This window comes from Syngnathoides biaculeatus, chromosome 17, assembly GCF_019802595.1.
Source record: "Syngnathoides biaculeatus isolate LvHL_M chromosome 17, ASM1980259v1, whole genome shotgun sequence".
Taxonomy (NCBI): Eukaryota; Metazoa; Chordata; class Actinopteri; order Syngnathiformes; family Syngnathidae; genus Syngnathoides; species Syngnathoides biaculeatus.
The window spans coordinates 16,963,774-16,979,861 of record NC_084656.1 but is presented as its reverse complement, the minus strand read 5'-3'; the positions used below and the strand labels follow the sequence as shown (position 1 = coordinate 16,979,861).

At 38.0% G+C, this 16,088-nt stretch overlaps 2 protein-coding genes and 1 long non-coding RNA gene across 4 annotated transcripts; 2 read left to right on the top strand and 1 right to left on the bottom strand.

The window, feature by feature from the left end:
* Window positions 1-2,800: 2,800 nt before the first annotated feature.
* On the bottom strand, window positions 2,801-5,463 carry LOC133490771 (uncharacterized). The gene is made up of 3 exons (XR_009792282.1): window positions 5,374-5,463; window positions 5,242-5,309; window positions 2,801-3,289 (listed from the first exon to the last, which is right to left on the bottom strand). It is a non-coding gene; the product is annotated as an uncharacterized LOC133490771 (long non-coding RNA).
* Window positions 4,253-8,102, top strand: pus1 (pseudouridine synthase 1). The gene is made up of 6 exons (XM_061801233.1): window positions 4,253-4,616; window positions 4,723-4,937; window positions 5,021-5,158; window positions 5,428-5,530; window positions 7,181-7,872; window positions 7,953-8,102. The coding sequence occupies exons 1-6, from the start codon at window positions 4,553-4,555 to the stop codon at window positions 7,983-7,985; spliced, it is 1,245 nt and encodes a 414-aa protein (XP_061657217.1). The 5' UTR covers window positions 4,253-4,552; the 3' UTR covers window positions 7,986-8,102.
* Window positions 8,103-9,248: 1,146 nt separating this feature from the next.
* Window positions 9,249-15,835, top strand: noc4l (nucleolar complex associated 4 homolog). 2 transcript variants are annotated; one of them, XM_061802109.1, is made up of 15 exons: window positions 9,249-9,465; window positions 9,564-9,684; window positions 9,836-9,942; window positions 10,019-10,126; window positions 10,280-10,429; window positions 10,504-10,606; window positions 10,677-10,711; window positions 10,797-10,847; window positions 10,939-11,050; window positions 11,314-11,374; window positions 11,976-12,086; window positions 12,179-12,342; window positions 12,418-12,500; window positions 14,156-14,269; window positions 15,571-15,835. In XM_061802109.1, the coding sequence occupies exons 1-15, from the start codon at window positions 9,313-9,315 to the stop codon at window positions 15,688-15,690; spliced, it is 1,593 nt and encodes a 530-aa protein (XP_061658093.1). In that variant the 5' UTR covers window positions 9,249-9,312; the 3' UTR covers window positions 15,691-15,835. The 2 variants fall into 2 exon arrangements, with proteins under 2 accessions (XP_061658093.1, XP_061658094.1); XM_061802110.1 differs by lacking the exon at window positions 12,418-12,500 and having other exon boundaries at window positions 15,571-15,707.
* The last annotated feature ends 253 nt before the right edge of the window (window positions 15,836-16,088 follow it).

The window sequence follows — 16,088 nt, the reverse complement described above, 5'->3', positions numbered from 1 at the left end:
TTGTCAAATAACATTGTTTCAACGTTGATTCCTCGTGGATGTCACAACTAACGGTGATGTGTCAGTGCACATGATGCTGCCATTCCTAGTTTTCAAAACGTCAACAATCGTTCATTGTGATTTACAATTTTTATCGGTATTAATCTGTCTAAACCATCAGTTCGTTTGTCCAGGCTGTGAGCTCCAACAGTGACCGCTGGTTTCAGTTCATGTCAGCCATACATTGTCCGCCCGAGCTGTAGTCGGAACTTCCACGGGGTTAGGAGGTGTATATATATATATATATATGTATATATATATATATATATATATATATATATATATATATATATATATATTATATATATATAATTGTTTTTTCCCCCAGATCGTTCCTGCTGTGAAGGCAATAACAACGTTTCCCACACACCACCGTCGTGAGTGCTGAAACATCTGCTGCAGAGAGGCTAGCTAGCCGCCATTTCCACTCTGTCAATTACACTATATTTTATTTTGTTTGTAACATACTTTAAGAAAAAAGTTGTTTGTTCTAAATGTTAAACATACATGTATTACTGTGGGCTAATTGTTTGTAGTTTGACACTGCATAATAACGGTTTCAATCTATAGTTGCTCAATTTCCATGTAGCATGGCTACGTTGATTTTTATGTTGGATTGTCACATCGATGCAATTTACGAATACAATGGAAAAACAATGTTGTTTCAGCGTTTTAAGACAACGTTGATTCTAGGTTAGATTGTGACGTCGTCGCAATTGACAAATACAATGTTAAAACAACGAATTTTTGACGTTGGGCCTGGATGTTGTTTCAACGTTGTCAGACAACGTTGATTCTAGGTTAGATTGTGACGTCATCGCAATTGACAAATACAATGTTAAAACAACAAATTTTTGATGTTGGACCTGGATGTTGTTTCAACGTTGTCAGACAACGTTGATTCTAGGTTAGATTGTGACGTCATCGTAATTTACAAATACAATGTTAAAAAACGAAATTTCGACGTTGGACCTGGACCTTGTTTCAATGTAAAATCAATGTCTTGTCCCTGGTGGGTAATGACCACAAAACTCTAATAACAAAACAGTGCTCGAGTTGTAATCGATTTAAAAAAAAGTCCACTGTATAATAACTTTTAATATAAAAGGGGATTCCTATTAAGTTTTTGTCTGCATATCATAGCAGAAATTCAAACGTTATCTTTATGATTGCATCTGGTGTAAACATCATAATAAATATCTCTATGACTCCCTAGACAAACACTTATGGGATTTAATGGTTTAGTATGGGACCACATAAATTTTTTACACACCCTTTTTGGTTGTGCCATCTTCCTATACTGAACTTTATTTACTCTCATTCACATTCAAATTCTTTACCTGAGTTTGAAATTCCAGGTCCATGCACTTCGTCGGATATCATAATGAAAAAAGCCTTTATTTATTGGGCTCAACATATTAAAGAAGACATTGGTATAGAGGCTCATGACCCTAGTGAGGATAAACTGTACAGAAAGATGGATAATCATAGTGCCATATGCCTTCAGTGTGTCACTTCTGATAGTTTCAACATTTCCACTTACAGAAATGATGATAGCGTTATACTTATTTCTCGACATCAAATAAAGGCATTTTACATTTACAATATCTATATATGTGTTACTGGAAATCTTGCAGCCTCTTTTTGATGCATATTTAACCCATCCGAGGGCACCAAATTTCAATATGCTTGTCCTGTTTTATTTGCTACTAGTCAGGGCCTTTCCTCACAAATTGTACCAGTCCACATATATTTCATGTTTTATACTATGCTTTTAGAATTATTATTTTTTGGTTCTTTTTGCTCTGTCCTCTCTTCTCTGTGCTCCATCTCTTTGCAACTATAATCTTTGTAATCATTCATTTCATGTACTGTGTTGCGCTACAATTTTTCTGTTGAATTTCCTCATCATCATTTGTCGCCATCTGTCACCATCAGCTGTGTCCTCCTGCCCATCGGGAAGCTGTAAATCTATTGGCAAACAAGCAAATGACAGATGAGATGCTGAGATGTAGAAGATTGGAGGAATTTGAGAATGAACACGGAACCGAAGTCCACGAACAATGTTGGAATTCTGTTACTCGTTGTGGAAATAAAGTGACTGTCATCTCCGACCACATTGGAAGGCAGTGCAATATCAAACTCTCCTGTTGCACAGAAAACATGTGCTCCCATAGTGCAAAAAATAAAAATAAAATAAAAACGACAGGTAAAACATAATAAAACAAAGCCAAAACTTAATTTAAAAAAATAATTGTTAAAGTTTAATGACCAAACTCTTGATGACAATGCAATTGTAATCGCTTAAATTTCACTGCATAGCATCGTTAATTTTGAGGAATTAAATTGAAGCAGAGTACATTTCCTCACATTTATTTTCACTCAAAAGTATAATCGACAAATCATTTTAATTTAGTTTAGTTGTACATTCCCTGTCACTTTTAACACTTCCTGTTTTTTTTTTTAATGAATTATAGTTGCAGAGTTAAACCATTTACATAACTCAAGTCTGCATTGGTCCAAGAGTTCTGGGTTCTCTGCTGACAATAAATGCATTTTCACTCATTTATTTTGGTTATTTGAGGAGACAGTGTAAGAGGCTGAAACTTTTTGCTTTTGATAATACGATTACTGTTTTAGACTGTAAAATATTCCTTTATGGTCGCATTGACAACCTTTGTTTTTCTATATCTATGTGTGAAACACCATTTGAGTAATTGTGAGAGTGATCAGAATCAGAATTATTTTTATTAGCCAAGTATTGTGGATGTTAAAACACACGAGGAATGTGTCTCTAGCACATGAAGCCTCTCTTCATATGCTATACAACAAAATGTATTTCACACAAATGTTAAAAGCAGAGTGTCAGTAAAGAATATGAAGTGTCCAGTAGCGCAGTTGTACTGTTCAACCACATGTGCAAATGTTGCAGAGTAAGATCTACAATGATGAGCACATGGTGTACAAAGGAGTTCGTGACAACAGTCCAGAATCTGGCAGCACAACACATAATTTTTTTAAATTGTTGCATTGTCTCCTTGTGTGTTGAACACATTTGACAGATTCTTTCTTAACAGGCTTGTGCCTTCTTATGTTCCAGACTTGCTTTTACCCCATGAGTCCCCCAGAGCCAGGAAGTCTTCCGGGTCTGACCTTTTAGCCGTTCCAAAAGTCAGGACACTCACTTAGTTTGCCATTGCTCCAGTTTTATGGACCCAATGTGTGAGCAACTCAGGACTGCAGAGAATTTCTGGGGACAACAGGATGGTGGAGAATTAGACTTCATGCAATTCCATAGATTTATTGAAGATCTGAGTGAAGACTTGAGCCAGCTGATCAGGGCAGACTTTCAGGCAGGAGGGACCAAAAAAAAACAAAACAAAAAAAAAAAAAACATCTATATTTTACAAAAACACAGTAACAGGTGATTAATTTATGTGTGTTGGCTCATAATATGTAACCAACCTAAAGCCTTGAAAATCAAAAGCATTTTTTTTTTTGCCCCTTAGCAACCAGAATTACTCATCAAGAATATTAATATAAGCACCTCGCTTTTCTGAATGTGTTTGAGGACGTCTTGGTGAGAGAATTTTCATTCAACCTGTTATTTAGTTCCGGATGCAAGGCGCCTGCCAATATCACTTTCTCACAAATAACACCTTTTTTTTTTTTGAGAACCTTGAATTGGATTCAGTGTTATTACGCCTCTGCTGCACTCAAGTGGATAAAAAAGATTACTACACAGGTTCGCGAGCGACTTGAGTTTGACTTTCATCACACGGATTTGCACATTTCTGAAGAACCCAAATTTCCTTTAGAATATGTTCATTGACATGCTTTTACAGTATACTCAGTCAAGTCTGCACATTCACCCTCTTTTCCATTTCTTGGAGAATATTCCTACTCTTATTGACTACACGGGTCTCCAAGGATTTCACAAAATCCTTTTTCATTTATCAAGGCAAGGATGCTTTTATTTTAAACTTGTGTAACACATCAATAGTAAACAACATATAACAAACGGAAATGCAGCATTGTTTGAAAATTAAACAGCGTGTAGTGGTTAAAATAATAAACCTATATTATGTATCAAGTGAATCATACGTTTAAACAAACAAACAAAAAAATGAATAAGTGCTTGTTTTTCACAAGAATAAATAACGGATTTCCTAAATGTAACTTCCTCATTTTGCCTTCTGACGCACAAGTCACGCGATAAAACGAATCCCGCTACACTGTAGTTACATCCGGGGTCAAAGTTGATATTTCCATGTGCCTGGATGTAGGTCATACCATCAATTTCAGGAAATTCTCTTTTTTTTTTTAACATATGAACGAAAAGGTTGAATTCTGAGACAAAAAAGAAAAAAGAAACAAAAACAGTTACTTGCGTAGCACATTTAAAATCGGGTTTACTTCTTGTGCTAGCCGACGTTAGCTTCACCAGTGTGATTCATTTTAGCATCACTGTGCCCCCCAAATTATGATCAACATGCCCAAAATGGCTTAGGACATGTTTAAAACCAGGCTGTCGTTCAGCGCATTGGTTACCAGTAGACGGATAGCAGCTGCAAACGGTAAGATTTTAAACAAAACATTAATTCAACATTCAAACATGTGAAGTGTGACTCAACTTCTTGCACTTACCTATAAAAAAAAGGTTTATTTGTATAATCCTCGCAGGTGGTCTTTTTAAATTGCTTTCAATCATGAGTGAACCATCCCAAAAAGAACGTGCTGCCAATGTCTTGAAACGATCCAACGAAGAAATTGAGGTTACTCAAACCTCTAAGAGAGCCAAGTCAGACAAAGACAACACTGAAGACGATAAGCGATACCCCAAAAAGAAAGTAATTCTACTTATGGCATACTGTGGCAAGGGATATTATGGAATGCAGGTAAACAACAAAACTACGTTCCAGTCTTTTGGCTTCTGCTTTTCCTAATTCCTTAACACTTATTTTTGTTATTTTATTTTAAGAGAAATCCTGGGAACGCACAGTTCAAGACAATAGAAGACGATCTCGTCACAGCGCTTATCAAATCGGGCTGCATTCCTGAAAACCATGGCGATGAAATGAAGAAAATGTCTTTCCAGAGATGTGCCAGGACTGATAAGGTGGGAGTGTTGTCTCCGTCCGGGTGTCTGTTTTGTCCTCCATTAAGTTTACCAACGAACTGGAACCTCAACCTCCGACTTACCTCAGATTGTGATGCAGATGCTGCAACCAGTTGGCAACGCTGTTGACGATTACATGACCTCTGTAACACTGAAATGAGTCATACAAGTTTTATGCATCTCTCTGCAGTAATGTTGCATATTACAGGACTTACTTGAATTGTGATAGAGTACTAATCCTTCAGGGAATTATATATAATTTTGTTTAGGGTGTGTCAGCGGCGGGCCAAGTGGTGTCTCTGAAGCTGTGGATGATTGAAAATATTGTTGAAAAAATCAACGAGCACCTGCCACCTCAAATCAGAATCCTCGGTGAGAAATATTTTCATTTAATTGTCTATTTATTGTAATTAAAAGTAGTTCTGTGTGTGTCGCACCCTGCCATGCTGGAGGTTTTTGAAAAGAGGCTGTTGCTTGGTTGTGGTGTATGGATGATAAATACACCGTGATCTCTAGCGTTGAGCAATTTGCAGTGAATTGAATGAATTAGGCATTTGCTGACTTTTAAATGCAAAGGAAATGCTCTAGTTTGCAAATTTTCTGTGCACACAACACCTAGATTTAGAGGTTCCACTGTATTCATACTAGTTGAAATAATGCTAAAAACAATGCAAACTGCTAAAGACTGGCTAACAAATATCACCAGTGTTGCAGTTTCTCTTAAAGGTCAAGTGTCATCCCTATAAACATTCTAAAATGGATATTGAAATGAAAAATACGTATAACATTATTCACTTCAATGTCCACATGAAAAAAATAAATATGAGCGGAGAGCACGTCATCCATGTGCAGAGTTGCGGAAGTCTCATTCTACATCCAAGTGATCGCCATATTGGCTTCACTTACTGTCTGTGACGTCACTCCGGACATTGGCCGTTGAAAACATGCTGTGGCCCCTACTGTGGGAGACGCCCCTTTTGACACGGAAGCTCTTTTCAAAGAAGAGAACATCTCACAATCAAGTGAAGTGTCCGGGGCAATATTACCATATCTTTTCGAGCCGTATTTAGATTATATGTGGATCACATCTAACTAACAACAGACTCCCCGACAGTATGTAGCATACTCAGCCGCGAACGATCACAACGCCGTGGAGCGGGTGCGACGAGCCGATCACGGCTTCGGCCGGGGTAGCACCGCGGTGGCTCATCGAGCCGGGGCGCTTTACGGCGTTGTCGTCGCTTGCGGCTGAGTGAGCGATTGTCAGCGGCATTGTTTATCGTGGCAGCCTTCGCCGGCGAGCCCGACGCGCACATCGACACATTTAGGACCCCTGTCATACGTGCGTGGATCTTTAGTTACATTATGAGAGACGGATTACCCCAACGACTGTTTTTTTGGTAGCTGTACACACACCTATCTGTCATTTGGAACCCATGAAGCTCTCGTCCTTTGCACCCGTGCAATCGATTTTTCATGACGAACCGGGTCTTTTTGAAAAGTATGAAGAATGAATCCATCCTCCCGAGTGTTCGAGCAATATCCAGCAATGCACAGAGCCGGCATTTTGCCTAACACGAAGGAACAAAGAGCTACCTTCCCGCAGGTAAAACTAATGGAAACATACGAGCCCGCCTGAGTGCGGTACTGCACTGTACGTCACTTCCTGCTTCTTGTCGAAAACAAATCCCTCGAGAGGATTTTCATGGCAGGAGTGACAAAAAGCCATATCAAAATTCTTGTTTTGTGTTGAAAAAAAACGGATGGGTCCATACTGGCTGCCGTTTTTTCATTAATAACATACTAAAAATCATCCATTTCATGACACCTGACCTTTAATTATGTAATTACTGTATGTTTTAAAAAATGTTAAATATTATAGACCTTTTTTTTTGGGCGGTGCGAGGTCTTGAATCGCTTATTGGCATTTCCATTTCTATTCTATTTCAACGGAGAAAGATGATTTGAATAATTAAAGTTGCCTCTGAAGCTACCACATTAACGCTCTCCCGTCAACCACAGGTCTGAAACGAGTAACCCAAGGCTTCAATTCCAAAAACAACTGTGACGCTCGCACATATTCTTACATGCTTCCAACCGTGGCCTTTTCTCACAAAGACTGCGACACGGCAGCTTTTCGCCTCGATCCCGAGACGCTCCAGAGGGTCAATCTTCTGTTTGCACGATACAAAGGAACCCACAACTTCCACAACTTCACATCCCAAAAGGCGTCGAAGGACCCAAGCGCGCGGCGCTACATCACGGAGATGTCGTGCGGAGAGCCTTTTGTCCTCAGTGATAATGAATTTGCTGTCATAAAAGTGCGAGGCCAGAGCTTTATGATGCACCAAATCCGTAAGATGATCGGCCTCGTGATCGCGGTCGTTAAAGGGTACGCGGAAGAGAACGTTATCGACCGCAGTTGGGAGCAAGAAAAAGTAGACGTACCCAAAGCCCCCGGACTCGGCTTGGTCCTGGAGAGAGTCCACTTCGACAGGTACAACAAGCGCTTTGGAGGGGACGGGGTGCACGAATGCCTCGAATGGGACGGTGAAGAGGAAGCCATCAAGGCCTTCAAGGAAGCTCATATTTATCCCACCATTGTGGAGACGGAGTGCCAGGAGGGCTCCATGCGCAGCTGGATGGCCACGCTGCCCATACATGACTTTCATGGCACAGCCACCGAAACTCACAATAATAAGGAGCAAAAACAGGTATCTGGTAATCCAATCTTTCATTCTTTATTTTTATTTTTTGTATTCTTGTGTTCTAATCATTTCTTCTGTTCTTCCAGGAAGAAGCAGATTTCGCAAATGACTCTGATTAAGAAGACACACCCGCAGTCTTTTTTTTTTTTTTTTTAATTAAAAAACATTTGTTTTCATTTTTATTGTGATTTTTAAGTAGTTTTTTTTTTCATTGGGCTGTTTATGGTTTCTTAAATTACAGTACATAGCTACTGTACATCAATCAAAATAATAAAAGCCCTTTTTGTTACTTTACCATGGCCAATGGAATATTTACGGTGGTGATAGTCAGTGTGAGATACACAGGATTCCTCCAATGGTGTGTGAAAGAATCATTGAATTTAATGTTAAAACTCCAAAATAGGATGGTGGCTTCTAATTTTTAATCTAGTACAGTAAATTTATTTAGGGGGGGAAAAAAAGTAAATAATGTGCAAAATATTTCCAAATTTATTATTTTGTGTCAACATTCAAATGGGATTCTGGAAATGTAAATTTTAGGAATAAAAGACCATAAACCTTATACACTCTTTTTTTAAAATTCAGTAATTAATGGGGGTGGTTTTGGTAGATTTTTATTTTTGGGGTCCTGTAAAAAGTTTGACATCTTTGGGAAGAATTACAGTGGATGTCAATCGATATTAGCCTCCTAAATATGTCGTTGATAAGATTTCCAACGTAGAGCAAGATAAAGTACATCAAATGGGATGCTGACAAACATATTTAAACATATATAAATGTATTTTTTTCTTTATTTTTTCTTTTTACATTCCCTGGATGTAATACAGTACTGTTCTTAAGAGTATGCACCTGGATCACACCATAAAGCAAAAAGTGTTTGTCCTAATTTAGGACTGATTTTATAATATCTTAATTAGTGGTTGATTGTATAGTAGAGCATATGTGATATGAAAACTTGATGCATAAAAAATAAAGTTGATTATGTCGACTTAAAGGTTAAATAATTAAAATACAATGGAAAGCCTTTTTTAAAATTATTTAAAAAATAGTCCAAATACAAGATCCCTGGTTCACTTAAGTTAAATAATTTGATAAAAAAAATACTATTTTAGTTTCCGGCTAGCAGCAACCAAAAGCTTCAAGATATTTGGATTGTGTAAACGTTTGTAAAAACAAAACACAAGTAAATGAAACATTTTGAAACAGTTTGATTAATATAACATTTCATTAAACTACTTGGCACTTTTTTTTACCTTATGCAAATTCATTCATGTGCAACAATTCACTAATAATGAAATTACATAGGCATATTGGTAAATAAAAAACACTAACGTGGATTTACTGCAGCTGTTCAATGCAGTTCTACAACTGACCTGTGAGAGGCAGCACTTACCATGCCATGGATTCACTAGAAGAAGAAGGTCAGCCCCGTCCATCACCACAAACATGGCGCCCTCCAAGAAACGCAGCGTGAAGCCAGCAAAAGGAGCAGAGAAATGTATAAAAACAGCTAAAATAGACTTAGTCAGTACAGTAGGTCGTATCCTTGAAAGCAGTAAACACGGGAATGAGGTTTTTGACGTATTTGAGTTTCTTCAGGTATGTAATACTGTAATGAGCGAACACAAACTAGTACATTAGGAAACACGCTGTAATTGTAAACGATAATGCTGGTGCATTTTTTTTTCTTCCTGCAGTTCGAAAAAGAGACAAATGTTATCACGGCAGTTAATGCATGCAGCAGTTTGTTTTGTACACTCTTGCAAAGAAAGGAGCTCTTTCGGGGGAAACTTCCGGCAGAAGACGACGCGTTGAGTGGTGAGTTCCAGCATATGGCACAATATTTAGGAAAGGTGTGCCATGTGTGCTGATCTACCTTTCAGATAATGTTCCAACGGCCCTCACAAATCACATATCCTTTGTATTTTGAATCCGTATGCATCATCAATACATCTTACGTCTTTACTAGGTGACTACAGCGCTGTAGACAAATACCACATTTTCATGAGACACCGTTACAACAATTGTGTGGAGATGCTGCTTGAACACCTCAGTCATGAACTTCATGAAGTCCAGGTTAGTTGTGTTAAAATGGAATATAGAAGAACAAAAATCAGTGAACTGTTTTTGATGAGCACTTGTCCAAACACAGGAAGCTTCTTTGTGTTGCCTGATGAAGTTTGCGGCAGGAGAAGGACAAGATCCCCTTGAGGACTTGGACTGGAGTGAACACTACAGTTTCCCCAGGGAACTCATACAGGTATATATATATTTTTTGTCATTTAACAGCATGAACCAACGACTTCCAGTAATGTCTGTTGAAGTTCTTTAATTTCCTTTTCCTCCCTTTTGCCACCCTCATCTTTTATCTTCTTTAAAAAGCTCAGTTTTCTGTATTGTATGTCTTGCACAGGCGGTAGTGGACAGACTGGTGTCCCGAACGACAGACAAGTCTCTGCTGATCTCTCGATTTCACGAGTTCCTGGAGAAGGAGGATGTACGCTATTATGTCATGAGCTCCATCCGTGAGAACATGGGCCAAGTCATGGAAAAAAGCAAAGGGGTAACACAACTTAGCATTTTTTTTTTTAACAGTACTTATCATTGTCGCACCAAGACTATTTGCTTTTTCTTCAGGAAGTGATGCCTGTATATCAGCACAACGTTTTCACTCTCATGTCCAACATCAGCATCCCAAAAGAAGAGTTGGAGCTTTCCAATTTCATGGTCACACAGGAAGGTGAGACTTGCTATTTCATTCAAATTTTGGTTTTACTCAGACAAAATGACATATTGTGCCCATTTTTCAGCTAAACATGAAGACTGGAAAGCCGCCAAACTAATTGTATGTAGGCTGTTAACTTCCAACGTGATCTAACATCGTCTAATTTGTAATTGTCTCAGAGTTTCATGTTCTTTTCTCAACACAGGAACACAAGCGTACCTTCGAAAGGATGTGGCTTGCCTTCCTCAAGTATAAGGTAATGCGAAACCTTGCCTTATGTGCTTCCACATCTTCCACCTGACTGACCTTTCAGAAATCTGTCTCTACTGTTTGTTATGATTTTACAGTTGCCGAGTAATATGTATAAAAAGGTCTTGGTGATCCTCCATGATGCCATTTTGCCCCACATGAGCAATCCCACTCTGATGATCGATTTCTTGACTGCAGCATACGATGTTGGTATGTTTTGCACACACACACACACACACACACACACACACACACACACACACACACACACACACACACACACACACTTACTATACACATCTGTGACTATTTCGTAAGGTTTGCTTCAATCGCCATCATCCATCTGTACACACAGGGAAGCGATCTAGAAATGTTGGGCTAATCAATCAAACCATAATGCAACTAACATTGTTTTACACGTGTCAAGTTGTCATATAAAACACATTATCATATCTTTTTTTTTTTTTAAATAGGTGGAGCAATCAGCTTGTTGGCCCTCAATGGACTTTTTGTCCTCATCCATCAACACAACTTGTGAGTACAGTAATTATGTGCATTATTATTGAATTGTGGAAGAGTTAAAGTTTTAAACAAACATAGAACGTCCAACTGAAAAAAAATTGCATGCACGGACACGTTGTACCATAAATAAATGTTTAGAAGTAATGTTTTTTGCTTTAATTTGCATGTTAAATATACCAAGCACCAGCACCTGGCGCTCATTTTAAAATCATACCAAATTTCTTAAGTGCAACCCTGTATCTATTGCACTATACATTGCATAATGGCAACAACAGTTCTGACTCCGACTTGGACTCATCATTTTCAGTTTTAATTGACAGCTGTAGTAATTTTAGTTATTTTTTTTTCCCGCATTCTTCTTGAATATTTGAAATAGCTCAATATATACATTGCACCACTGAAAACCTCAACCACAATGAATATATTGTTTACATAATGTCACTGACAGATTGAAAAAAAATCTGTTGAAGTCCATGTTTGATTGGACTTTTCAGTGACATCTCCCAGGATTCGTAATGATATTTTATTTTGTGTTCTACAAAAACATGTACTTAAGGTTTTGCAATGTGTTTGTTAAATCACTTACTTACATAGGCTGTTCGGTGTGTTTCAGAGATTACCCTGATTTCTACAAGAAATTATATAATCTCCTTGACCCTTCCATTTTCCATGTAAAGTACAGAGCACGCTTTTTCCATTTGGCCAACCTGTTCCTTAGTTCCAGGTAAACCCTTTATAGATCATCCAACTGACTCGAATTAAAGTACAATAATGACACTGTACATAATAAACATTTATGACAATTTTCTCCTTCAGCCACTTGCCGGTGTACCTTGTGGCTGCTTTTGCCAAACGCCTGGCCCGATTGGCCCTCACGGCCCCACCCACGGCGCTCCTCATTGTGCTGCCATTTATCTACAACCTGATCCGTCGCCACCCATCATGTCGAGTCCTCATTCACAGACCCAGCTCAGAAGATGGTGAGGTCTTATTTGGTGCATGAGAAACTCACAGTAGCCTCTTAACTGTGGGTAAGATGTCTTTCACAATGACAGAGCTTTTAGAAGACCCATATCTAATGGATGAGGATGACCCCGCCCGGTGCCATGCCTTAGAGAGCAGCCTGTGGGAAATTAAGGTGTGTAAATTATGTTAGCATGAGTTTGTCACAGATGGTTTCCAAATTAGTTTTTAAAAAAAGATTGTGGAGAGAATAAGGCGACACATTTTCACATGTTCTGGGACTGTGCAATCATTTTAAAATGCCAGAAAGACATTAAACAAAATATGGAGAAAATTATGAAAGTCAGGATTCCTTTTCAAATTTGAAACCTTATTCTCGGGATTAATACCGGACACTGTCAAGGGTCCAGAAAATGAATATATATATATATATATATATATATATATATATATATATATACATATACATATACATACACAGTATTTTGTCATTAGCAAGCAAAAAAGCTATTACAAGGAAATGGTTGTAAAAGAATACTCCCACAGTTGAGGACTGCATTAAAGTAGTTCAAGATATCTTTAAAATGGAGAAGTCAACTTTCATCTTGAGGCAAGAACAAGACAAGTTTGAGAAACATTGGGAAAACTGGACAAAATTTGCCATAAGATCAAAAGATGTTACTACACAATATGAAATCAAGTTTATCTTAATTTTGTTCATTGGTTCCCACCACTTTTTCCTTTTGTTGTTGTCATTATTGTTATTATGTGCTGTGCGTGTTGTGCAGTGTATTTTTTTTTTTTTAACTCACGAGTATTGCATCTTGTCTTGTTGTCAGAACAGGTATCATCCAAGGGTTCTGATACCAAGAAAATTTTAAACCTAAAAAAACTTTTCACTTGAAGCAAATATGTAAATCATTGTACATTGCTTTTGGAACATTTGTTGTAAGGTCCTTAGAGGTGGTATCCATTTTTTCTTCTTTTTTTCACTACTTGATTATTCTTGTTTTCCCTTTAAGGTATTTTTTTTTTTTGCTCACTTACGGGTAGGAACTTGGTTGAGGATGACCTACTAGATTAGACAATTGGACATGAGAGAAACCCTCCCATTGTCATTTATAAAGGTATTATCCTACTGTGCATGGATGTAAAATGTTTTTCTCTTTTTCCTTCTTTCTTTCTCTGGATATAAAAATGTGGGGAAAAAATAAAAAAGGATTTACATAAAAAATATTTAATGGCATTATACAGTTAGCCCCCATGAATTTTGCTGTTTGGCCTTTTTGGGAACTTGGTGTTGCTGTTAGATTTAACTAATTTGTGTTTTTATCGCCTGTGTTTGAAATGTATTGTTTTGTTGACGGTCCTTGAGTGCACGTTGTTCACAATCCGAACTGAAAATGGAGTATGTTTGCATCTGCTAATAGTGTGTGTAGTGTCCTTTGTCTGTATTCCCTAACATTTATTGTGTGCAAATGCCAAAAGGTGACTTTAATGACTGTTTGTTTAAAGTGCCAGTGCACACATTTCTTTGCCCATGTTTGATGTCACGTCAGTTTGTTCTAGCTACCAAGTCAATACTATTACTGAGCAAAATGTAAATGTGCTTTGTTTTGTTGAATAATTTAACCACTGAATAGTTGTTTGTATACCATGGGTTCACGATTGTGTACTTACCAGACGAGTGGTGTTGATTTCTTTTTGAGGCTCTTAGTTTCAGGCACTTTGCCACCAACCTGTGGCATCGAGACCAAATTACAACCCCCTTTTCAATGCTTTTTACTTTGAATGTAAGTGTCGTGTCATGTTCCTCGCGTTTTTCTGCAGACACTGCAGAGGCATTACCATCCAGATGTGGCCAAAACTGCCATGTTGATCAACACACCGTTGTCACAAAAAGAGGATAACATCAGTGAGGTGCTCGAAATAACAACTTTTGAGGTAATGTGGGACTTAGAATCTTTTCATATTGCAAATAATTTGTATGTCTACTTGTTAGTATTGTTGACAATAACCAAGTGATAACAAATCTATACATATCAAAACAGTATTTTATGGAGTTAATCTACTCGACTGACGACATTAGGGATGGCAAAGCATCAATTCAGGCAAAAGCCTTTATTTCTTCAAATGCATTTCACAAGATGTATTTGCTTTAAGGTTTTCAAAACTTTAGCTTTACAGATGGCACGTCTTCTCTATAGGATGTGTATGCTGTGTTAATGACTTTTTTTTTTATCATCAAAATCCATGTCCATTTCAAGTGACACACATCCAACGTGGCTACATTGACAGAGCACATGCAATGACCTCTGTAAACAGGAGCTCAAATTGGAAAAAAACAACTCCAAAAACGTCAACACCGAGCAATGACAACATGGAAATAAACAATACAAATCTTAAATGTTACATAGTGTAGTATTTAGGAGGCATGGGCTCATTCTTTCTTCTCTTCCAGTGGTTTGCATAAGGTTAACCTCCATATTACTGAAACTATTCCAATGGCTAGTGTAGGAAAATTTTTCATCGTATTTTCTGCACTATAAGGCACACCTAAAACCCTTTTCATTTTCTCAAAAGCCGACGGTGCGCCTCATAATCCGGTGCGCTTTATATGTGGATCATTATTGAGCCTTTGGTGCAGCTCCATCTAACGGATGCATAACGTTACCCAGGCCACTACTGTAGCATCTATTCTATGCGCCTTATGTATGAAAAAAAAGATTTACAATTGGCCATTCATTGAAGGTGCGCCTTATAGTGCGGAAAGTACGGTGTTTGAAAAGTGTTTTCAAGTATTAATTGGACTCACCTGTAATGTTGCATAGTTAAACCACATTTAATTGCTTATGCTTTTCCTAAAATTGAGATTAGCAATGGGTGTTTTTTTTGCCATTGTCATGCTCAAATCGACATGGTATATCCAACCTGCATATTTATGCTTCACTTGCGTTGGCACAATACATGATACATACTTTTAAGAATATATGGAAGAGGCAGAATTCATATTTGAAGATAGCAGATTACAGTATTTTTTTTTGTCTATTTATGTTGCCACGACTCATATCCAGATTGTGTCTCTTGAGAGCTAAAATGGGGATTGTGTTATTTGGACCATGCAGTGTGAACCCATTTTAAGAACACAGGCCGCTGTTTGAGGCGATAGGATATTTCACTAACCTTAAAGATCTGAATCCCTGTAGCCATGTCAGCAGCACAATAAATGTTCTCTGTCCACTCAGCTGATGGAGAGAGACTTGAAGCAGACATCGAAGAAGAGCATCCCGCTGGAGTTTGAAACTGCCACGCAGCTGCTGAAAGTGGGCAAAGATGTGATGGGACAGCACTTCTGTCTGGAGTGAAAGAGTGTGGGATCAATACTCAATGCCATTAATCTGTTCAGGTTTATTGCAACCCAGCGTGGACTCGTTGGTAAAAGTGTAAAGAAAGACCAGCATAATAACACATGCTGATGCATTTTATGTCAGTAAAGATTTTTTCACACAACTCTCCGCAGTCTCCGGATGTTTCTGTCATTATCTCTGACTGACTTCAACTCTGAAACAACATTAAATGACTTCACAAAGAGTAAATGAAACACTTAAAATCTGGAAAAAAATATTTTGTCCGCACAGTGAAGTAAATAAATATTTGAACACCCTGCTATATTGCATGTTCTCCCACTTAGAAATCACGGAGGGGTCTGAAATGATCATCGTAGGTGCACGTCCACTGTGAGAGAGATCATCTAAAAAGAAAA